The sequence below is a fragment of the Oncorhynchus tshawytscha genome, linkage group LG07 (genome assembly GCF_018296145.1).
Source record: "Oncorhynchus tshawytscha isolate Ot180627B linkage group LG07, Otsh_v2.0, whole genome shotgun sequence".
Classification (NCBI taxonomy): domain Eukaryota; kingdom Metazoa; phylum Chordata; class Actinopteri; order Salmoniformes; family Salmonidae; genus Oncorhynchus; species Oncorhynchus tshawytscha.
This window is the reverse complement of record NC_056435.1, coordinates 62,747,875-62,772,026: the sequence shown is the minus strand read 5'-3', so window position 1 is coordinate 62,772,026 and position 24,152 is coordinate 62,747,875. Positions and strand designations below refer to the sequence as shown.

Here is a 24,152-nt window from a genome sequence, read left to right as displayed (position 1 = left end):
TTATAATTAAACTGTTTTGAGAAACGTTATTAAAACTGTCGATTCTAAGATTCTTTATTTTTCTTGTGTAAAATATTGTGCACATTCTGAGAAGTATTTTTTATTATTCCAACAACCTTCCTTTTCCCCCCAGCTTTTTTTTAAAGTCATGAGATGTGTGACCGACACAGTTCAGTGGTCAGGCCAGCCGGATGACGTCGGTGCAAATGTAGCTATGCTTGTCACTGGATGTTGATTTACTTCAAATATGGTTCTGCTATATCCTCGTTTGCACTGTAAAGTTTGCTGAGAATACGGACGGTTGATATGACAGTCTTTCCCTCTGACACAGGTAAATAGCAACACATAGCCAGCTGTCTTGGTCTTGTTTTCATGAACTAGCTTAGCCAGCTATCTAGCTAATGCGGCCTACAAATAACAGTGAGACAAGGGACTCGAGTTCACACCACGTTAGCTTAGCTAGTTGGTTCAAACTTGCTTACTAGCCAGCTTTCCTGTGTCTACGGGTTGTGACAGCGTACTAAGTTGCCTATACTAGCCAAGTTAGCCATGCATTCTGTGCAGTTTCGACTACGCTAGCTACATGCCATAAGTTAATGCTTATTCTGTAAACCAACTAACGCGTTAATGTTGCATTACATGGAGACTTTCCAGTTGGCTAACTGGACTTTCCTGCCTGAACCAGAGCTAGTTTGACCTGACCGTTTCTGTGCTAGCCAGCCAGTTCGCTATCGTTAGTAGTTGAACAAAACAGCCAGTGTGTGTGGCTTGTTCAATCTGAGACTGATTTCTCGAAGTTTATCATGTAGTTGTCAGGCTTTTTAATTATTTATTTTGTTTTTGTACATAGATAATTAGATTTTGTCTAGCTAGCCAACAACCTTGAGTCATAACACATTCTGTTGGCTAGTTAATGTTTTACTTACAACTAGTTAGTTTTTAGGCTGACCTAGCCAATAGCAAGCTATCTCTAAATGTAAATGTGCACTAAGTTATTGCTGTACATGTCTTCTATGCTTTTCAATAATACTTTTTATTGTGTGATGAACTTTTACGGCTGTGCACCTGAACAGTGCGTGTCTCCAGTCCACTCCTTGGCGCTTGCAAAGGTGTATTAGTAGGCAGGGCAAATCCGTTTTAGTGATTTTCGGTATATCATCAAAATAAATCCATCGCAGCACGTTTGACTGATTCGCCAGTTTTTTTTAACCTAATTTAGTACAATACCGTTGGAAACTAGATGGTAACTTTACAAGTAAAGTTGCTCTTTACAAGTGTTTTGGTGGTCATGGAAGACGTTTATTTAAAGCAAAGCAGTTACATATAGTCAACGTTAAATGTAGTAAAATAATTGGTCCTCGTTACTTTAATAGACTACTATATCAACCTTATTACTTTGGGTTGTGTGGCAGTTAGATCACAAAAATGTCTAAGCTATGGTTATTGCGTGTGAACTGAAAGAAGGAAGGCATATGACAAAGCCATCTGTCACAAAATGGGAATTAAAAAGTATGATTATGTGGACAAACACTTCATTCTGTGGGTTTCAGATAAATAAATGCACGATTTACTTTTGTAAAACGTTCAGGGTAAATTAAGTTTGATTTTAGTTGAACAATGATGTAGTGATAAAACTGTTTTAGGTTATTATCTGTGGAGATGCATATGGTGGTGCATCTAGTGATGCCAGCTCTTTAAATGTATTTTTGTGGTAGGTGAAAAACTATGGGAGGATAGCTTTCTGTAGGTCTACATACAAAGCTATCAGTAGGTATATCTAATAGACTGTTTAGGCTAACAGGGATCACTAAAAAGTCAATTTTCTGAAGAAAATGTGGTGTACTTGCTAGCTTGTTTTAAAGGTTGTATGGTTTTTAAATAACTTATAGTAGTGGTAGTGTCTGCAGTAGTAATGGTAGTGACTCGCTATAGTTGAAAAAGTAGGTAGATGAAATTGTTGGTTGATAGAATAGGATAACCTGTGAAAGTTGGTTTGGTGTTTCATACTTGAAAGATTCAAGATTTACCCTCCAACAATAATTGTATTATATGCAAATGTAGGCATATTTAAGTTGTTGTAATTTATAGTGCAGACCAGAGCTAGATCAAAGCTGGTATGAACCAGAGCTAGCTAGCTACAACCAGGACCAGAGCTAGTGCAGAGCAGTAGTTGTGTTGCTGGTTCTTTGGGCCCTACAGTATGGACATGGTCAGTAGTTGTGTTGTTGTGGTCATTCGTTTTGTTGGTCAGTCGTTTTGGTAAGATGTTTCATTAGTTGTGGTAGTGGCCAGTCACTGTGGTTAGTAGTTTTGATAAGTAGGCTTTGTGGTCAGTAGTTGTGGTCAATAGTTGTGATTGTGATCATTAGTTGTGTGGTCAGTAGTTTTGATAAGTAGCTGTGCGGTTCATTAATTGTGATAAGTGGTTGTGGTCAGTAGTTTTGTGGTTGTGGCCAGTACTGGTAGGTTGTGTTTTAGTGAGTAGTTGTGGTCAGTGTCTGGGGGATCCAGATCCATTTTGGCTTGCTTCATCAGAGGTTAGGCTTTTTGGAAAGAGCTAGACATTTATTTATTTTATTTCACCATTATTTAACCAGGTAGGCTAGTTGAGAACAAGGTCTCACTTGCAACTGTGACCTGGCCAAGATAAAGCAAAGCAGTTCGACACATACAACAACACAGAGTTACACATGGAATAAACAAACATACAATCAATAATACAGTAGACAAATCTATATACAGCATGTGCAAATGAGGGAGGATAAGAGAGGTAAAGGCAATACATAGGCCATGATGGAAAAGTAATTACAATATAGCAATTAAACACTGGAATGGTAGGATGGGCAGAAGATGAATGTGCAAGACATCATCCTGCAAAAGTTGTCAGGGACTACTGTCATCACCACTATGGATGGCAAGCAAATTAAACAAGTTTTGGATATAGCCATCTAATTTCTCCCCTGACAGTTAGCTTGTTATCTAGCCATGTTGATGTGATCTGTTATTAGCAAGCTAGCTAGCTAGCCAATTTGACAGGCTACATTGATTGATGGAGCACATGTCTATTAGTAGCAATTGTGATTAAACACTATTAAAAATAATGTTGAAAAGGGGATAATGTTAGTAACTTTGCTAGTTAGGCCTATGTTGGTTGGAGAAAAAAAGACATTAGGTCTACTTACCACTATGTAAACATTGTCAGTTAACAATAATGTTACGTCAGTAAATGCGCCCCTCTACTGCTTGACAGGCAGACCTAGCAAAGGATGGGAAATTGACCTAAACCAGTCATACTTGTTAGGTATAGGTCACTTTTTATGTTATATCACCCAAATATCCAATTAATAGTGACTGATATTGTGAGGCTACCCTCACATATCTGAAATGACATGCTCAATTTATGTTTCCTGATCAAGAAAAGGATGCAGAGTTCTGACTATGCTCTTCAAGAGGTGATGATATTACAACCAAATAGTTAACATTTTATTTAATAACCCCTTGAAAATGGCACGCAGTTGTCAATGGTTTTAGCGGAGCTGTGGGTCTCCTTGCCTCCTAGTAGGAAAATAGAATGCTCTGTACCTTATTGTGACATTTTATTGGTAACAAACTATTCCGTTCCGATTTCAGATTTGTATATAAAGTTACAGAAGATGTTGATGCGGTTACTAAAACAACTAATGTTTTATTGGTACCAGATAATTCTGTTCAGATTTGAATAGAAGGGAAGTAGACCAAAATGTCATACCCTCTAACTTTTTGTCTAAGTTGTTGACAAAGTGGTCAAAGTTTCAGACTTGTGTCAAAAAATTGCATCTACAGTGAATAGAATGTTGAAAGTGATGTCACAATAGGGAGATTTAGAATGTTGAAAAAAGTCCCATGAATGTGGATGAAGATGGACAACATTTAATAGTTTAAAAAGTATATTTTAAAAAATGTATGTAAGCAACTCAATCCAGACCAGTCTACATGTTTAAGTGGCATTTCTAGCTTAAATACTGTAAGAGGAGTCGTGTTCCTAATAATAAAAATAATGCATTTGTCAAAGATTTAAAGTGGGGACTCTGCTTCGCAAGGAAAATTCAATTTATATTCTTAAAACTTAAGTTGAAAATGACGCTGTGGCTGCTTCCTGTTGACAAGGCATTTTGAGTCAAGTGGTTCTCCAACATGGTAAGTGTAATGCAACTATTTTTTTGTTAATCCCTTCCTTCGACATTATGCTGAAATCAATAGAACAGGGGGCAGATGTTTGGGGAGTATCGCTGTTTAACACTTTTCAAAGGCCACACGGAAACTTAGAATAACCTATGCATGGTTGGTTAGCTGAGAACTTGTAGAAGGCTTATATTATCACGACTCAGGATATGCAGACACAGGAGGCGGATAGTACAGTTCTCAGATATTTATTGTAAACACAGGGCAGGCAAAGGGCAGGTTGAGGACAGGCAGGGGTTCATGATCAGGTCAGAGTCAGGCAGGTACAGGACTGCAGGCAGGCTCGGGGTCAGGGCAGGCAGGGGTTCATGATCAGGTCAGAGTCATGCAGGTACAGGACAGCAGGCTGGCTCGGGGTCAGGGCAGGCAGAATAGTCAGAACCGGGAAAACAACTAGGAAACAGAACTTGAGAAAAAGGTAGACCGGAAAGCACGCTGGTAAGACCTGACAAGACGAACTGGCAACAGACAAACGGAGAACACGGGTATAAATAAAACGGGATACTGGGAAGATGGTCGCCACCTGGAGGGGGGTCGAGACGTGCACAAAGACAGGTGAAACAGATTAGGGTGTGACATAAATATGTATTTTGGAATGTCCAATGTTGATTTCAAGAGGCTGCCATCACGGAAAAGGGAACAGACTACTTTTTCTGTGAACTTAAAATAATCACGACGCAGCACAGGATCTCAACAGTGACAAGGGTTGACTGCTGTTTTAAGTGTAAGTTTGATCGTCAAATCCATGTATTGGTGTGTGGCCAGCAACTTTTTATAGAGCGACCACCCCGAATTGTCCGTGCCATTTCATTAACTCTGCGTTCTAAATCCTGAGCATCCCAGAGTGTGTGACTAAATCAATGGTACAAAACCAAAGATATTTATCTATTTTAAGCAATCAAGCTTACATGCTGACCACACCGTCGCGTGCGTTGCAAAATAAATGAACACATACATGTTGTTCAATCATTGCAACAACATTGTTCACCAGCGTCTGCGTTGCCAGGCTCTGAAATAGAACTTGGTTCTATTTGTGACACTCGATGCGCTGCAAGTCATGCTTCTCCTCATTGTTTTTTTAGGAGCATATACCCACGTGCCATCTCCTCATTGGGTTTTAGGAGCATATACCCACGTGCCATCTCCTCATTGGGTTTTAGGAGCATATACCCACGTGCCATCTCCTCATTGGTTTTTAGGAGCATATACCCATCTCCTCATTGGTTTTAGGAGCATATACCCACGTGCCATCTCCTCATTGGGTTTTAGGAGCATATACCCACGTGCCATCTCCTCATTGGTGCCCCATGCTCTCCTCATTGGTTTTAGGAGCTCATTGTTTTAGGAGCATATACCCACGTGCCATCTCCTCATTGGTTTTTAGGAGCATATACCCACGTGCATATACCCACGTGCCATCTCCTCATTGGTTTTTAGGAGCATATACCCACGTGCCATCTCCTCATTGGTTTTTAGGAGCATCTCCTCATTGGTTTTTAGGAGCATATACCCACGTGCCATCTCCTCATTGGTTTTTAGGAGCATATACCCACGTGCCATCTCCTCATTGGTTTTTAGGAGCATATACCCATGCCATCTCCTCATTGGTTTTTTTGCCATCTCCTCAGGAGCATATACCCACGTGCCATCTCCTCATTGGTTTTTTTTTAGGAGCATATACCCACGTGCCATCTCCTCATTGGTTTTTTGGTTTTTAGGAGCATATACCCACGTGCCATCTCCTCATTGGTTTTTTTAGGAGCATATACCCATCTCCTCATTGGTTTTTTTAGCCATCTCTCTCATTGGTTTTTAGGAGCATATACCCACGTGCCATCTCCTCATTGGTTTTTTTAGGAGCATATACCCACGTGCCATCTCCTCATTGGTTTTTAGGATCTCCTCATTGCATATACCCACGTGCCATCTCCTCATTGGTTTTTTATACCCAGGAGCATATACCCACGTGCCATCTCCTCATTGGTTTTTAGGAGCATATACCCACGTGCCATCTCCTCATTGGTTTTTTAGGAGCCTCATTGGTTTTTAGGAGCATATACCCACTCCTCATGCCATCTCCTCATTGGTTTTTAGGAGCATATACCCACATGCCATCTCCTCATTGGTTTTTTATAGGAGCATATACCCACGTGCCATCTCCTCATTGGTTTTTACCCACGTGCCATCTCCTCATTGGTTTTTAGCATATACCCACGTGCCATCTCCTCATTGGTTTTTTGCCATCTCCTCATTGGTTTTTAGGAGCATATACCCACGTGCCATCTCCTCATTGGTTTTTAGGAGCATATACCCACGTGCCATCTCCTCATTGGTTTTTAGGAGCATATACCCACGTGCCATCTCCTCATTGGTTTTTAGGAGCATATTCCCACATGGGTGATTGAAAGAAACTGAGGTCTACACTCCAGGCCAGTCGATTGTTGGTAATGCACCTTAAAGTTGGTTGCCAACCACCATATAAAGCCCAAAGATGAATAAGAAGAACCCTTATTATTAATTGTCGGAGTAGAGGACTTTGTGCATGTCAGGTAAAATAACAACCCAATGTTTATATCCCAGAACAATTTAGCTAGCCACAGCAAGCTAACTAGCTATATTACCATAAATGTTTAATGCTTTTTGACCTGTCCCCAAATTAATATAATTGGTTCAGAGTTTGTGTTGATATTTCAACCTGCGTGTCCTAATCGCGTCTGGGGTGGGGCCACAAAATCAATGCACGTGTGCGGTCTGGTCAGCATGTTATGTCATGATGACTAAACTTTTATCATCGTACGTCAGCAATCTGAGGTAAAAAGCATGTGTAATTCCACTCAATTTTTATGGGGTGAAAATGCAAGCTTGTGTAAGGTAGTAACACAAACTGTCCACATTTTAAGGAAATTAGCACAATGTACAATAACTGAATATGGCAAAATAATTTGACATGTCAATTTAATATAATTATATTGTAGTTGCAATACACTCTCTCATTATAACCATTCAGATGGTTAAAATGTGTTTGAGAGCATTTTTAAACTGAGTGCTCTAGACTAGAGTGTATTGGCTGCACAGCCTGAATGTTTGATGATCCTTGTATTAGTGGTCTGTACAGGATACACATGGTACCATCCAATAAAATGCTTACTCGCAGGTTCCTTCTCAACAATGCCATAATAGTAGATAAGAATACGAACATAAAGTAAATGGCATAGTAGAATAGAATAAAACATTTTCTCGGAAGCTTTTAACTCAATTTATAGTCACATTTTTATGTGTTTCGGGGATTGGAGGGCAAAGTGTTTCATTGTTATTGCTAAATAATGCATAATGTAAGAGTCTGGTAGCAGCAGTTGTGGTGTGTGTGGATGAGTGTACTGTATATCTGTGTGAGTCCATGTGTGGAGAGTCAGTGCAGGTGGTCAGTCGAGTTCAAGTGTGATTTTGGCACTCAGTAAAGCCCTTTCTGTCAGCATTCCATTCAGATCATTCTGGAAATAACAGGCCGAGGCTCTCTTCAGTTCAATGTTAACTTGTTATATATCTAGCGCCTATGCACAGCGTTAGTCTACTTCAAATGTGCCTTATCACGCATAGTTCGCCTTTGACATATGTTGACTTTTCAAGCTACATGAAAAGGTCATTTGGAAAGTATTTAGACCCTTGACTTATTCTACATTTTGTTCCAGCCTTATTCTAAAATGGATTAGATTGTTTTTTCCCCTCAATCTACACACAATACCCCATAATGATAAAGTGAAAATGTTTATTTTTGGGAAACTTATGTACATTTTGTATAAGTATTCAGACCCTTTACTCAGTACTTTGTTGAAGCACCCTTGGCAGAGACTCTAGCCACAAGTCTTCTTGGGTATGATGCTACAAGGTTGGCACACCAGTATTTGGAGAGTTTCTCACATTCTTCTCTGCAGATCCTCTCAAGCTCTGTCAGGTTAGATGGGGAGTGTCACTGCACACCTATTTTCAGGTCTCTCCAGAGATGTTAGATTGGGTTCACGCCCGGGCTCTGGCTGGGTCACTCAAGGACATTCAGAGACGTCTCCTGAAGCCACTCCTGTGTTGTCTTGGCTGTGTGCTTAGGGTTGTTGTCCTGTTGGCGGGTGAACCATCACCCCAGTCTGAGAACCTGCTCCAGAGTGCTCAGGACTTCATCAAGGATCTTTCTGTACTTTGCTTTGTTCCTCTTTCCCTCGATCCTTACGAGTCTCCCAGTCCCTGCCGCTGAAAACCATCCCCACAGCATGACGCTGCCACCACCATGCTTCACCATAAGGATGGTGCCAGGTTTCCTCCAGATGTAACCCTTGGCATTCAGGCCAAAGAGTTCAATCCTGGTTTCATCAGACCAGAGAATCTTGTTTCTCATGGTCTGAGAGTCTTAAGGTGCCTTTTGGCAAACTCCAAGTGGGCTGTCATGTGCCTTTTTACTTTCTGGATGCACTGTATGCCCACCCATGTGAAGTCCATAGATTAAGGCTTAATGAATCTATTTCAATTGACTGATTACCTTATGAACTGTAACTCAGTAAAATCTTTGGAATAGTTGCATGTTGCATTTTTATATTTTGTTCGGTATATGTAATGGTTATGGATGTTTTATTCAAGTTACAAACAGCTACAACCAAGTCTGCTTCAGGCTGGAGCCATCAGTCCACTCTGTAGTTATTCTGACTCAACCCCTCTCTGTATACACAGGTAGCAACCGGACCCAGTAGAAGCGAACGCCATCACCATGTACTCGGAGTGGAGGTCTCTGCACCTGGTGGTGCAGAGCGACCAGGGCCACCTGAGTGTCCTTCACTCGTACCCTCCGGCAGTTGGGCGCGATGTGGCCAATGCAGTGGTTAAACCCCTGGGGGTGACCCTGGGCACTCCGTCCACTGACAGCCTGCTCAAGACCGACAAAGAGGTAGGCAAAACAGCACAGGTGTTTTGGCAGAGCTGAATCGGATCGGTGTAACTAAGCCATAAGGGTGAAGACTTAGTTTCAAGTTTTAATGTCTCGTGCGTGCAAAAGTACAGTGAAATGCCTTTGTTGCAAACTCAAAACCCAGCAATGCAATAATCAATATCAATGTGTTACTAGAAAAAAAACAAGAGAAATGAAAAGAGGTATGAAGGACACAATAAGTAAGCATACTATATACAGGGTCAGTTCCAATACCATATTAACAATGTGCAGGGATGCTGGAGTGATGGACGTAGATATGTGTAAGGGTAAGCATACTATATACAGGGTCAGTTCCAGTACCATATTAAAAATGAGCAGGGATACTGAAGTGATGGAGGTAGATATGTATAGGGGTAAAGTGACTAGGTATCAGGATATAAGATAAACAGAGTAGCAGCAGCTTGTATGTGAGTGGGTGTGTGTAGAGTCAGTAAAATGTACGTGCATGTTGTGTGAGTGTGTAGGGCCCTGTGAGGGCCCTGTGAGTGTGCGTAGAGACAAAAATAAACACGTCAATGAGGATACAAGATTGATTCAGGTAGTCTGTGTAGCTATTTTGTTAGCTATTTATCAGTCTTATTGCTTGAGATAGAAGCTGTTCAAGGGCCTGTCGGTGCCAGACTTGATGCACCGGTACCACTTGCCTTGCGGAAGCAGACTGAATAGTCTGACTTGAGTGGTTGTCTAATGATTTTCCAGGCCTTCCTACCACACCACCTGATATATATGTCCTGGATGGCAGGAGCTCGGCCCCAGTAATGTACTGGTCTGTCCCCACCACACTCTAGCACCATGCGATCAAAGATGGTGCTATCGCCGCACTAGGCAGTGATACAGCCAGTCAATATGCTCTCAATGGTGCAGCTGTAGAACCTTTTAAAGATTTGAGGGCCCATGCCAAACTTTTTCAACCTCCTGAGGGGGGAGAAGAGGCACTGTCATGCCTTCTTCACTACTGTGCTCGTGTTTGGACCATTTGAATTACTTCAGGGATTTGGACACCGAGGAATGTGGATGGGGGGGGGGGCTTGCCCCCCTCTGTTTCCTGTAGTCCATGATCAGCTCCTTGGTCTTACTGATGTTGAGAGAGAGGTTGTTGTTCTAGCACCACCACGCTCCTCCCTGTAGGCTGAGATTTGACTTGACGTGGCCCAAGTGTTGCGGTGTTTACATTCAAGGGGAATAGAAAGTCAAGTTAGAATACCAATGACTTTCTAAGGTAGTATATTTTTTTGCTGTAAGTATGGTGATGGTATTGTCAAGGTCCACTTCATTCATTATTCTATTGAAAAGTAAACATTTCTTCCCTCTTTAGCGCCAAGTTCCTCTGACATTGTTTTTGAGGAAATAGGCAGAACATAAGCTACATGACCCTTACACGCCCTTGATGGGCTAGGCTTTTTCTGTCCCTTATTTTTACAAAACCAAGGAGGCTGAACGGTCACCTGCACATTAGAAACTACCTCCTGGTGAATGGAAAGTGTTTTTTTTTTTTTTTTTTTTTTTTCCCCCTTCTGTTTATAACTGCACACTTGACTGAAACACACACCTCCCCTCTACATTCCATTGTGTTTTCAAATCTATTCTCTCTCTGATTTGTTGCTGGGTGAAAAATAGTCTTTGGCTTTTGTCCCCTTTTTTTTTTTTTTTTGTCTGTACTGCTCACTTCCTCCTCATGTTAGCCTTGTAGCTCGGACAGCCCCAGGTCTCTGGGCTCGCCTGATAACATTGAGAGGATTTCCTGTGTGTCCCCCTGGGGCATTCAACCTCTGCAACTTTATTGACTGTTTCTTCACCCCAGTGGACTACGCTCCTTGAGCCAGTCCCTGTCCCAGTAGCCATTTAGATAAGGCTTGATTGTAATAGGGCCAGGCGAAGGAAAAATGTAAGCCGTCTGCCAAAGAATGTAGGCATGCCCTTACTAAGTGCCTCCTTGTCATTCCTCCTTGTTTTAGTTTGCCTGATAATTCTCTTAACATAGCACTGGGCTCTGTGAGTGCAACTCACACAGTAATGGCCTGTAGGGCTTGTGTTTTGTACAAGGATAATACTGTATTTGGTAGATAAATTGATAGTTCACATAGCGTGGTGGAACCAGCCAAACAGCTGTGTTCACCTTCCTGTTTTGACATGTGACGTGATATTGAATGGTGAACACAGCAAGGCTGGTTCCACCAGGCTCTACTTCACCTACCTTTCAAAGTTAGATGACCCATCCCTTTACCCCTGTGTTTGAAATTATTTCATTTCACAACAATCATCATAATTAGGCCTAAACACTTTTCTTTTTAACTCAATGCACAAATAGGCCATCTTTATTTTGATTCACTTTCAAGTGATAAAACATTCATCCACCTTGTCCCCGTGTATTCAGCAATCACTGACATCTGACTGTCCCCGTGTATTCAGCAATCACTGACATCTGACTGTCCCCGTGTATTCAGCAATCACTGACATCTGACTGTCCAGCTTGTCCCCGTGTATCCACCTCTTTCTAACAACAGTTCTCTGTGATTGACAGGTGAAGTGGACGATGGAGGTGCTGTGCTACGGCCTGACTCTGCCTCTGGATGGGGACACGGTCAAGCTGTGCGTGGACGTCTACACGGACTGGATCATGGCGCTGATCACTCCTCGCGACTCCATCCCCCAGCCCATCGTCAAGGAGCCCAACCTCTACGTGCAGACCATCCTCAAACACCTCTACAACCTCTTCATGCCCAGGTACAAGCAGTGTGTCTGTTGTCTATGTTCTATTTAGCTGCTAACTGTCTGTCTACGCTCTAGCTGTGTCTCCGCTCTAGCTGTGTGTCTCCGCTCTAGCTAGCCGCTAACTGTCTGTCTCCATTCTAGCTGTGTGTCTCCACTCTAGCTGTGTGTCTCCGCTCTAGCTAGCCGCTAACTGTCTGTCTCCGCTCTAGCTAGCCGCTAACTATGGGGTATCTTATGTAATGTTCTACATTACAACGTCTTGACCTTAAGGCTCCAACCTCTAAGTTGCAGTACATTGCTTATGCAAAATGGTCATTTTAAATAGGGATAGATACCCTCCATTATTTCATCAAAGCAAACTGCAAGGCTTGGAGAGAACGGGAGTATGGAAGAGGGAATGGTCAATGGAGTGTTTATTACAGACTTCTCTTTATAAAAGTGGTCTTTAACTCACTCTATTCCCTCCCTCCTCTCTCAGGCCGGAGCACTACAGCCCCATGCACTTCCGCTTGTGCCAACAGGTGCTGACGGCAGTGTTGAAGCTGGCCAGGGAGTCGGGCAGCGGCATGGCCCGGGAGACCTGGGAGGTGTTGCTACTCTTCCTGCTGCGCATCAATGACACTCTGCTAGCCCCGCCCACCGTTGGAGGTCTGTCCATCAGAACAGATGCAATTAGGCTGCCTTTACACAGGCAGCCCAATTCTGATCTTTTGCCCAATTATCGTCAACATCTAATCTGATTGGTCAGAAAACCAATTAGTGGAAAAATATTAGAATTGGGCTGCCTTTGTGAAAGCAGCCTTTGCTACTTTTCGTAGTGTCATGAGGAACTTCTCACATCCACTAAGTCAAATTTCTACTTGGTCTTCCATTGATATCAATGCATAACTAATAGGTAGATGTTAGGATTTGTCCCATAATGATTTTGGCTTTGATTAACATTTGATTTTGACTTTGTTGCTAACATGACTATTTAGTTCCAAATGAAGACGCGTTGTTCTTTCTCATATACTATTTTATGCACCCAGAACACCTAGAAATTTTGGATGAGTATTCACCCATTTTTCCTATTCAAAGTTACTAACCCCAGGTCCCCATCCCCCATCTCTCTCAGGTGGGATTGCGGAGAAGCTGGCTGAGAAGCTGATCAGCGTTCTGTTTGAGGTGTGGTTCATGGCCTGCACACGTTGCTTCCCCACACCGCCCTACTGGAAGACGGCCAGGGAGATGCTGGCCAACTGGAGGCACCACCCGCCTGTGGTGGAGCAGTGGAGCAAGGTCATCGCTGCTCTCACTTCCAGGTAGCCAACCCTGTGTTTGCAGGCTTTTGTTTAAGCGCAGCGCTCAAACACATATGGGTCCCGTTCAGTAGGACGTAACGTTTTCAAACAAATGTGAGTGCTCAAGTTCAGGTAGGACAAACTAGTTGGATTACAGGCAGGAGTCATTTTCTCTCAGCAGTCCATTCTAGATATTAAATGTTTGTTAATGTTCAGATAAGAAATGGATGAAATGGAAGGTGTAAATGTGTAATGTAACTGTTCTGTTTTGGTACAGACTGTTACGGTTCACCTACGGTCCGTCCTTCCCTCCGTTCAAAGTCCTAGAGGAGGATGCCAACCTCATCCCTATTGAGATGGACAACGACTGTGTGGCTCAGACCTGGTTCCGCTTTCTGCACATGCTGAGGTGAGTTCCACACAGCTAGCTCTCTGGGTCTGTATCACAGAATGGGAGTTATTACTGTTACACCTGGACTGGATTCAGTATAAATACTCCCCGATGACCTCATTTTACTATAATAAAATAATACTGGGATGACTTTTGGATCATCATCCGAGACGGATCACACTGTTTGTTCTCTTTTGGTGAAGAACGTCAAACATCACATTTTATGTCACATGCGCTGAATACAACAGGTGTAGAGACCTTACAGTGAAATGCTTACTTACAGGCTCTAACCAACAATGCAGTTTTAAGAAAATACCTATAATTTATTTTTATTTAAAGTAAATGATAAGAATAACAAATTATTACCTGATCATACTGGATGGACCTCACACTTTATTTTATTTTTATCCAAAGGTACAAGAAAATTATTTTAGACTGCACCCCCAGATGATCTAAGAAATTGATCTGGGAAAATATTGTAGTGAATAATCTATTAGGCTACATCAATTTAACTGTTACGCTCTCGTGGCTGGGTTGTGGAGAGAAATAACATGCTCAGGACCCATTTTTGCACCCCAACGTTAAAAGTCCCCCCTCCTGCTCCTTCTCTTGCAGTAACCCGGTGGACCTCAGCAGCCCTTTGACGGTCAGCTCCACGCCAAAATTCCAGGAGCAGCTGCTGGGGGTGACCGGCGTGCCCCAAGAGGTGATCCAGCATCACCCCTGCCTCAAGCAGCTGCCCCAGATCTTTTTCAGGGCCATGAGGGGGGTCAGTTGCCTGGTGGATGCCTTCCTGGGTAAGACTACCTCATCTCACCTTAGCAGTGCTTTTTCTTCATACTGTTACATTTGACTTTGGCAATTAATGTACTGTAGATCTGGGCCCATATTCACAAAGCGTCTCAGAGTAGGAGTGCTGATCTAGGATCAGGTTTTCCCTTATATCATAATAAGATGACATCGACAGGGGGGGGAACCTGTTTCCAGATCAGCATTCCTTACTCCGAGACGATTTCTGAATATGGGTCCTTAAAAATTGTATAGGTGTGATAGTAGTTCCATCTTGTTCGCTTACAGGCTAGCTGGAGATTTTGCTATATTTCTTCCACCGATCCAAACCCTTCAGATCAAGTTGTCGTGTTATTGCTGGAGCACTTCTAACCAAGAGATCATGTACATATTTCCTCCCCTCTAGGTGTCGGGGTCGCAAAGAGAGAGATTCGAGAGAAACTGCCCTCTTATGGTACTTAATAAACTGTGTCTTTGTCATTCAAATGAAGGGTGGAAGGGCTCTGATTTTGTTGACGTTGATCATGGAAAGATGTCATTTGACTTAGTAACACCTTGATTTTATGACCAGCAACGACTAAAGGGTTTTGTAAATGGGTTGACCCACCACCTTGTCCTATCTTTTTTACTGGCTTTTCTACAAGAACCAGCCATTTTCAATTGAAAATAGCTTTTTATTGTAATTTTCTCCTTTCATTTCTCTACTGTCTTGTGCCCATTGTGCTACACCAGGGCTCTCCAACCCTGTTCCTGGAGAGCTACCGTCCTGTAGGTTTTCATTCCAACCCCTACCAGGAGGGTAACTCTCCAGGAACATGGTTGGAGTGCCCTGGTCTACACCTCCCAACAGTCTAAGACTTCAACCATGTTTGTACTTCTGAAATCAAGCAGACCTCTGCATTTTGGCCCTATACTTTATTGAAGCACTGTCACGCAGGGTATATACTTCCCTAAATCTCTTGACATCCCCATGTTTAAAGAAACTGGAGCACATACATTGTTTCTAGCTTGCAACACTACTTCAAATGTATCTTTTGGTTAATAGTAGTAGACGCTCATTTTGAAAATCACAGACCATTTATTAGCTATGTGGACAATTGTTACAGTACACAAACACAGAATGTCTTTAATACATACCTACTATAACTCGTTGAGCGATAATTTGGCCCAACAACAAAACCTACATTTTGTGTTTCAGCTTTTTTGTCATTTTCCTGTTCTTAAAAAAAATATATTGTTCTAGTTTCTTCTTCTTCCCCAGAAACAGCACTAGTGTCTCTCTCCCCGTCAGGAGTGACAGTTTCTCCTAGGAGCAATATACGTGACAGACTTCCCTCTCTAGGTACACTACTAAACCGGACCTAACCCAATCAAATCCAATCATTAACATTGCACAAGGGTCTATTTACATAACAAACAGGATTTCCTATAACGGTGTTTGGGCATAAGACAAAAAGGTGCCACACTTCCAGTCATGAAAAACAACATACTCGTAGACATCTATGAAGGAAAAAAACATTCACTGTTTCAGAATGAGAAACTGCCAAAGCTGTTTTTGATTCTTCATTTCGATCAATGGCCGTGTCCACTTGCCAAAAAGAACAGGTGAATGTTGTCATGGTTTGTTAGTCGGCATTCTGATATTCCAGGCTGTACTTTGACCACTTTCTTTCCCTCAGGTGCCGCCGTGTCTAGGAACAATTTCCGAGAAAGGCTTCATTCCATTCCCTCCTATGGTACTCTAGTTGTCTGCTCCCAAACAATCATAAAGGGAGCTGAATACGTTTTGATGGATTTGCTGGGGTTGGCAAAAAGCTGATTTGTGTGGTGAAAGTAGCTGGTGCATGCACTTAAAGGGCAACGCCACCACTTAAACTTTTCATTATCTCCAGCTCAATACTAGTGTCAACATATGTGAAAATTGCGCTTCTGTAGAAACTAATATAAAGTTATGAAAAGTTCTAACCGAGGACATCATAAAAAGTTTAAACATTTTAAACTGTGATTTTCACAGTAAATCTATTAGATTCGCAGTGATGTGGAGAGCAAAAAAACACCCTCCCTTGGACTAAACTTGTTGCTGGTTTTGAAAATCACAATTCTTTTACATCACACTGTGATGTCAAAGAGAACCTTTTTTTTTTTTTTTTGGACCATATCTTTTTAATCACTTAGAAACGAGCTGGTATCACATGTGAACACTGGTTTGGTGCTGGAGATGATAATTAAGAGGTTGAAAAGTGGTGGAAATGCACTTTTTAAGCTGCTGTGTCAAACAATTGAATCCATAATCACTTTCAGGACAGCAGTAACAAACTGTCTCAATCCGGAAAACCTCACTTCCCTACCCCTGTATTTTGGGCCTTTCTATATAGGCTAGTAGTAGAAAAGCTTACACAATTTGCAGCATTGGCCTATTCGTAATAACCCTCGCTTTGACTATTATTGTAGTATTTTAGTAACACTTGAATTGAAGCAGCCTTTCATGATTCTGTCAGTAGAATTGCATAATGGATGATATAGCAAGGTATGACTGTTTCAATAAAACCTGCTCGTATCGTTCCTTATCAACCACAAAATAGATTTGATCAACTTTGAAACTTATAATCGAGATAAAGGGTTGTCCTCTTCCATGGCCTATTTGGAGAGACATTGTGTAGTGTGTGTGTGTGTGGCAGCATCACCATGGCAATGTATGTCAAGTTGCTTCAAGACTTGTGTTTAAAAAAAAAAAAACATCCTTGTTTGCTTAGCTAGCAAACCCACTAAACGGACCATACAGTCCAATTAGCATCTGCAGCAGTTTAGTGCACCATGTTGCATCATCAACACTGAATTCTGTGAAAGATGCCAATCAATCAAATGTATTTATAAAGCCTTTTTTACATCAGCAGATGTCACAAAGTGCTATACAGAAACCCAGTTTACCTATACATTTTTTGGGGCTTCACTGAAAATTGCAGGAATAGGTTTAGAGGGATCTGATCCATGTGGTAATGTGAAGCACTCACCCAATCAATGCCTGAGTTTACTGTGTCAGTGTGGACAGTAAGTGTATGCATGCATGTATCTGTTTTGACAGACTGAGCCAAGCATCTGAATAAGTAGTGTTGTCAATCAAAATTGTCCGTTTAGCCGCCCCAAGGCTATGAAGCTAAAATGTGACATTGGGAAACTTGTTAGATCTATTGTGGTGTGGGGTTTTCTCTTAAAATATGTGTATACTTATTTCTATGTATTTTTTTTTGCTCATTGTTCCTTATCTGTGGTGAGTATCCCCCTGCAAAGAAGACATATCCACATCACATGGCTTGTGCATTTTGATCTGGTATCCTTTTCTCTTGTGGAGGAAGGGTGAACCTCAAAGATGATGAGCTGCCAATGTTGACGTTACTAACATCCTCCCTGATCCGAGTTGCGCTTGTAACCAAAATATGGGTGGAGGGGAAATGGGACTCCATTGGTCCTCGCTGTTTTCACCTGAAACACCAGAATGTCCTCCGCTCTCTTTCTCCCTCAGGTATCTCCCGCCCCCGGTCGGACAGTGCCCCACCCACCCCTGTCAACAGACTGAGCGTACCGCCGCCTCCCACCTCCACCAACACCACGCCCCCTCACAGCCGCCGCAACAAACCCACGGGGGTCATCAAGACGGCCAGTAAAACCTCCACAGTAAGTTCCTACACCAGAGTTGTTTTTTCCTCAGATGGCCCATTTGTATCAGAATAAAATGGGAGAAATACAGCATCCCTTTGCCAAATAAACCTCAGACAATCATAGGAATAAATATTAATGTCCCTGAATATTCATATTCTTACTATGCCCATTTGACAGTTAATTCATTCCTGGTTATCCCCTACCCTCCTACCCATCCAGGCGAGCATGACGCACCAACCCAAAGTGTCCTACCAGCCGTCCTCCACCTCTCCCTTGTCCAGCCCCAACATGACCAGCTCTGAGCCCCGGCCGCTGCCCGCCCCCACCAGGCCCAAGGTCAACAGTGTCCTCAATCTGTTTGGCCAGTGGCTGTTTGACGCCGCGCTGGTGCACTGCAAGCTCCACACGGGCCTGAGCCGGGACAACAGCTTGACTGGTAAGGTCAGGGTCGGATGTTAGGTGTCAAAAACTGGTTTGACTTGTATTGTTTGCGTCTCAATAGTCTAAAGTTGCTTCCGCTCTCCTTTATCGTCTCCTCTTATTTAGCTGTGAAAAAACAGGCCAGGGATGTTGAGAAACATTATCATAGAAATATAATACCTAGAACAATTCCTACTACACTGGCTCTGATGCCGTCGGATGTGGCAGGGCTTGCAAACTATTACGGACTATAAAGGGAAACGCTGCCGCGAGCTGCCCAGTGACGCGAGCCTACCAGGCGAGTTATATGCCTTTTATGCTTGCTTCGAGGCAAGCAACACTGAAGCATGCATGAGAGCACCAGCTGTTCCAGATGACTGATCACGCTCTCAGTAGCCGATGTGAGCAAGACCTTTTAAACAGGTCAATATTCGCAAGGCTACGGGGCCAGACGGATTACCAGGGCATGTACTCGGGGCATTCGCGGACCAACTGATAAGTGTCTTCACTGACATTTTCAATGTCTTCCTGACCGAATCTGTAATACCCACGTTTCAAGCAGACCACCATAGTCCCTGTGACCAAGAATGCGAAGGTAACCTGCCTAAATGACTACCGCCCCTTAGCACTCACGTCAGTAGCCATGAAATGCTTTGAAAGGCTGGTCATGCCTCACATCAATGTCATCATCCTAGACCCACTCCAATTTGCATACCACCCCAACAGATCCACAGATGACGCAATCTCAATTGCACGTTTCCACAAGCTTCCCACAATAAGTTCAGTGAATTTTGGCCCATTCCTCCTGACAGAGCTGGTGTAACTGAGTCAGGTTTGTAGGCCTCCTTGCTCGCTCACACTTTTTCATTTCTGGCCACACATTTTCTATAGGATTGAGATCAGGGCTTTGTGATAGCCACTCCAATACCTTGACTTTGTTGTCCTTAATCCATTTTCGCACAACTTTGGAAGTATGCTTGGGGTCATTGTCCATTTGGAAGACCCATTTGCGACCAAGCTTCAACTTCCTGACTGACGTCTTGAGATGTTGCTTTAATATATCCACACAGTTTTCCTTCCTCATGATGCAATCTATTTTATGAAGTACACCAGTCCCTCCTGCAGCAAAGCACCCCCACAACATGATGCTGCCACCCCCGTGCTTCACGGTTGGGATGGTGTTCTTCGGCTTACAAGCCGCCCCCTTTTTCCTCCAAACATAACGATGGTCATTATGACCAAACAGTTCAATTTTTTTTTTTTTTTTCCATCAGACCAGAGGACATTTCTCCTAAAAGTAGGATCTTTGTCCCCATGTGCAGTTGCAAACCTTTTTTATGGCGGTTTTGGAGCAGTGGCTTCTTCCTTGCTGAGCGGCCTTTCAGGTTCTGTTGATATATGACTCATTTTACTGTGGATATACTTTTGTATCTGTTTCCTCAAGCATCTTCACAAGGTCCTTTGTTGTTGTTCTAGGATTGATTTGCATCTTTTGCACCAAAGTACGTTAATCTCCAGGGGACAGAACGCGTCTCCTTCCTGAGCAGTATGACAGCTGCGTGGTCCCATGGTGTTTATACTTGCGTACTATTGTTTGTACAGATGAACGTGGTACCTTCAGGTGTTTGGAAATTGCTCGCAAGGATGAACCAGACTTGTGGAGGTCTACAATTTTTCTTTTCTGAGGTCTTGGCTGATTTTCTTTTGATTTTACCATGACGTCAAATTTTCTGGAATTTTCCAAGCTGTTTAAAGGCACAGTCAACTTAGTGTATGTAAATTTCTGACCCACTGGAATTGTGATACAGTGAATTATAAGTGACATAATCTGTCTGTAAACAATCGTTGGAAAAATTACTTATGTCATGCACAAAGTAGATGTCCTAACTGACTTGCCAAAACTATAGTTTTTTAACAAGAAATTTGTGGAGTGGTTGAAAACCGAGTTTTAATGACTCCAACCTAAGTGTATGTAAACTTCCGACTGTAGTGCACTACTTTTGATCAGGGCCCATAGCACTTTTTATAGAGTGTAGAGCTTTCATTTAAAGGCAGTCAGGATAAATCTCCACCCAGCACAGCCAGAAGAGGACTGTCCAACCCTCATAGCCTGGTTCCTCTCTAGGTTTCTTCCTAGGTAGTTTTTCATAGCCACCGTGCTTCTACACCTGCATTGCTTGCTGTTTGGGGTTTTTGGCTGGGTTTCTGTACAGCACTTTGATATATCAGCTAATATAGAATGGCTGTATAAATAAATTTGATTTGATTTAAAGTAAAAATGTACTTTATAGTAAATATCCTCTGTACCATTCCATTAGCACAACGTTTGAAAACATTTCTCAGCTCATTGAGATCTTAGAGGCATCTTTCAGGAGTTTTCTCAGCTCACTGATGTCTTTGATCTTTCAGGGGTTTTCTGGATCAAAAAGGGGCTTAGGTTGTGTTGGTGGGGCAATGGGCGCAGTCAGGCCGTCAGCATAGCTGGATTTTAGAGGTTTTTTTTGTCGTTTTTAAGATTACACTGAATTTTTCCGTTCCAGAAATGCATTTATAGATGTTTTTTTTTTTACACAGTTTGGACTGAGGCGTCCTGTAAAATCGCTTAGGAGGCCTGCCCAAGGTTTTCAATTTCAATCAAATCTCTGTCTTTGGAGAATGACCCCTGCCTTTTTGAAATGTATTTTACATTTTAAAGCAGCTACTTTTTATAACCACTTATTGTAAGTGGCTTCTGCTTTTGACCTTTGACCTAACGCATCTTCTCTGTCCTCTCTCGCTCTCCTCTTTCTAATTCCACCTAATTTCTCTATCCCTCCACTTTCTCTCATTTTTCTACCCCTACCCTCTATCCTTTACCATTCCCCATTTATTGTGTTTTTTCTCTCTCTCCTCTACCCCCTTCCTCTCTCTCTCTCTCTCCTCTACCCGCCCACCCCCCCCCCATTCCCAGGCCTGGCCACTCAGGCAGGCGTGGAGCCGAGGAGGCAGGGATCCCTGATGTCCACAGACACCATGGTGTCCAACCCCATGTTCGATGCTAACGAGTTCCCCGACAACTATGAGTCGGGCCGGGCCGAGGCCTGTGGAACCCTCTGCAGGATCTTCTGCAGCAAGAAGACCGGCGAGGAGATCCTCCCCGTTTACCTGTCCAGGTACCCACGTGTTTTACATAGTGTTTCCAAATCCTGGTCCTAAAAGGGTGCACATTTTAGTTTCTGCCCTAGCTTTAACACATGATTAAATTCATCAACTTGATTTGGGGCAAAACAAGAATATACACCCCTTTGAGTTATGTGGCTGTTCATCATACTCTAGGTCTGTCTAAAAAAGCTCTACTCCGACTAAACCCTTCTCTGTCTCCGCCCCCCCAAGGTTCTACATGGTTCTGATTCAGGGCCTCCAGATCTCTGACTACATCTGCCGACCGGTCCTGGCCAGCATCGTCCTCAACTCTTCTGCCCTCTTCTGCTCTGACCTGAAGGGCATCAATGTGGTGGTCCCCTACTTCATTTCTGCTCTGGAGAACATCCTCCCTGACCGGTGACTAATGCTACATCTATATTAAAGCTGCCAATATTACAAAAACAAACCAAGAAATGACCTCAAACAGCTAACAAGGTTTTTTTCCCCCTTGGAAATCATTGGAAATCATTGCACGCATGATATAACAGAAAAGTATGTATTATAAACAATAACAAATGTGCTGGGGGTGAACAGTGGCGGTGTTTCTCCAAATGCGCATTCCAGCTTTTACGCTTGCTTGCTGAAAGAATAGCTGCTATTGTTATTCCCCCTACATCTCGTTGTTCTAAACTCTCCTGTGCTAATATTGCTTTTACAGCTTTATACAACTGAAGCATTTTCCTCAGGAAATGTACTTTGCCTAATTTAGTCTTATGATGTTTGATAGACAATTAGTCAAATGGTCTGTGTTAAGGACATATGCATGCATAAGGAATGCAATGTTGACAGAAATGGGTTCTTAGTTCTTTGGGTGAAGTTTGTCTGTTAGTGTCACACATTTAACAAAACTCACTGTATACGCATGAAAAAAACTCAAATGTCAATGTAAGAAATAGTTTGACGAGTCTTATCAGTGATTGATTGTTGGTTAAATAGGGTATCTGACTGCTGTCTCCTTTTTAATATTTATCATTTGAGTTAAGTGTAACTCCAATAACAAATATTTAAAAGAAGTTAACTAAAGTGACCAACATTGAATGGAGCCTTACTCCTTTGAATGTTTCATTTGAATTAAATTAAATTGTTCTTTCCCCTCTCCAGAGAGCTGTCAAAGTTTAAGACCTATGTGAACCCCACAGACCTGAGGAGAGCCTCCATCAACATCCTGATGTCCATGCTGCCTCTGCCACACCACTTTGGCAACGTCAAGTCAGAGGTAAACCTGTTACACTCACTTGTCATGAAAGGAACATCAGTCTAAAACCAACGTTTCAAGATGCTCAAGAAGTCCCACACCATTAGTTGTGTAGACACAGCTAAAATGCCTTATCCCCTAAACGAATAGAAAAAATTAGCACCAAATAAAACGAGGACATGGTATGGATGGATCTTATAGTTTACATATAGTTACAATCGATGGATGGTGATTTGGACTTATTTCAATGTTTTGTGTTGTACTGAATTTCTATTGAACTGTCTGTTTTAGTGAACAGTTGCAATGCCCTGTAGTTCTTGACGGTTGTCTAAGTGCAAAGTCAACCACATGTATAATGTGTATGTTCCAGGTGCTCTTGGAGGGCAAGTTCAGCAATGACGACAACTCTCTGCACGACAAGGCTGTCTCCTTCGTCTCCCTCAAGCTGCGATTGGTCAACATCCTAATAGGAGCGCTCCAGACGGAGACGGACCCCACCAACACACAGATGATCCTGGGTTAGTTCATATTCACTTTCTCTACCTATTTTTCTTCATTTGACCTTTGGTTGTTTTACAATGAAAGGTGTGTAATAAAATTGAATGTATTTAATAATAAAGGCAGCGGTCTAAGGCACTGCATCTCAGTGCTTGAGGCGTCACTACAGACCCTGGTTCGATTCCAGGCTGTATCACAACCGGCCGTGATTGGGAGTCCCATAGGGTGGCGCACAATTGGACCAGCGTCATCCGAGGTTTGGGTTTGGCCGGAGTAGGCCGTCATTGTAAATAAGAATTTGTTCTTAACTGACTTGTTTAGTTAAATAAAGGTTCATTTAAAAAAAATGAAGGTTGACTACTGATTTAGTTGCGGTTTTAATCCTCATTAGGAAATGCGACTGAGAACCAGATTTGTGTCTTGGAGGCGTGCTTTTGTGTGTGTGTGTGTGTTCTAACATGGGAAGTGTCTGTACCTTCAACCTGCCAAAACAGTTATCTCTTTTACGTAGTGCAGAATCACCCTGGAATGAATATAATAATGAAGAGCATTTCTCTGTACAGGTGCAATGCTCAACATTGTCCAAGACTCTGCTCTCCTGGAGTCCACTGGTGCCCAAGCAGATGTGGTGAGACCAATGCTTTTGTTCTCCACGCTGTAGAAACGCTCACTCAACCAAAAAGAAAATAAACTGAACAAAACATGTAGCTAAGAGAGATCTGTAAAACAAATATGTAACCTTTTATTTAACCAGGAAAGAGGTTAGAAACCTGGCAAGAGGTCACCATAAATGTTGTGTTTAAAGGATATTTTACTCAAACGTATTTTGTTCAT

The 24,152-nt window shown here is 42.5% G+C and overlaps 1 protein-coding gene across 11 annotated transcripts in view; it reads left to right on the top strand.

The window, feature by feature from the left end:
* The first annotated feature begins 151 nt into the window (after window positions 1-151).
* Window positions 152-24,152, top strand: part of LOC112255014 (ral GTPase-activating protein subunit beta-like) — a 53,338-nt gene continuing 29,337 nt past the window's right edge. For 3 of the 11 annotated variants that reach the window (XM_042324800.1, XM_042324799.1, XM_042324797.1), the window contains exons 1-17: window positions 153-331; window positions 8,938-9,151; window positions 11,715-11,917; window positions 12,384-12,553; window positions 13,020-13,206; window positions 13,463-13,594; window positions 14,192-14,373; window positions 14,772-14,819; window positions 15,609-15,707; window positions 16,045-16,101; window positions 17,886-18,037; window positions 18,242-18,458; window positions 21,393-21,594; window positions 21,815-21,982; window positions 22,727-22,841; window positions 23,191-23,338; window positions 23,882-23,946. In XM_042324800.1, the coding sequence (XP_042180734.1) occupies window positions 8,975-9,151; window positions 11,715-11,917; window positions 12,384-12,553; window positions 13,020-13,206; window positions 13,463-13,594; window positions 14,192-14,373; window positions 14,772-14,819; window positions 15,609-15,707; window positions 16,045-16,101; window positions 17,886-18,037; window positions 18,242-18,458; window positions 21,393-21,594; window positions 21,815-21,982; window positions 22,727-22,841; window positions 23,191-23,338; window positions 23,882-23,946 (2,322 nt within the window). In that variant the 5' untranslated portion in view covers window positions 153-331; window positions 8,938-8,974. Of the gene's footprint in view, window positions 332-8,937; window positions 9,152-11,714; window positions 11,918-12,383; window positions 12,554-13,019; window positions 13,207-13,462; window positions 13,595-14,191; window positions 14,374-14,771; window positions 14,820-15,608; window positions 15,708-16,044; window positions 16,102-17,885; window positions 18,038-18,241; window positions 18,459-21,392; window positions 21,595-21,814; window positions 21,983-22,726; window positions 22,842-23,190; window positions 23,339-23,881; window positions 23,947-24,152 lie in introns of all 11 variants that reach the window. The other 8 variants (XM_042324808.1, XM_042324806.1, XM_042324805.1 and 5 more) reach the window with 5 other exon arrangements.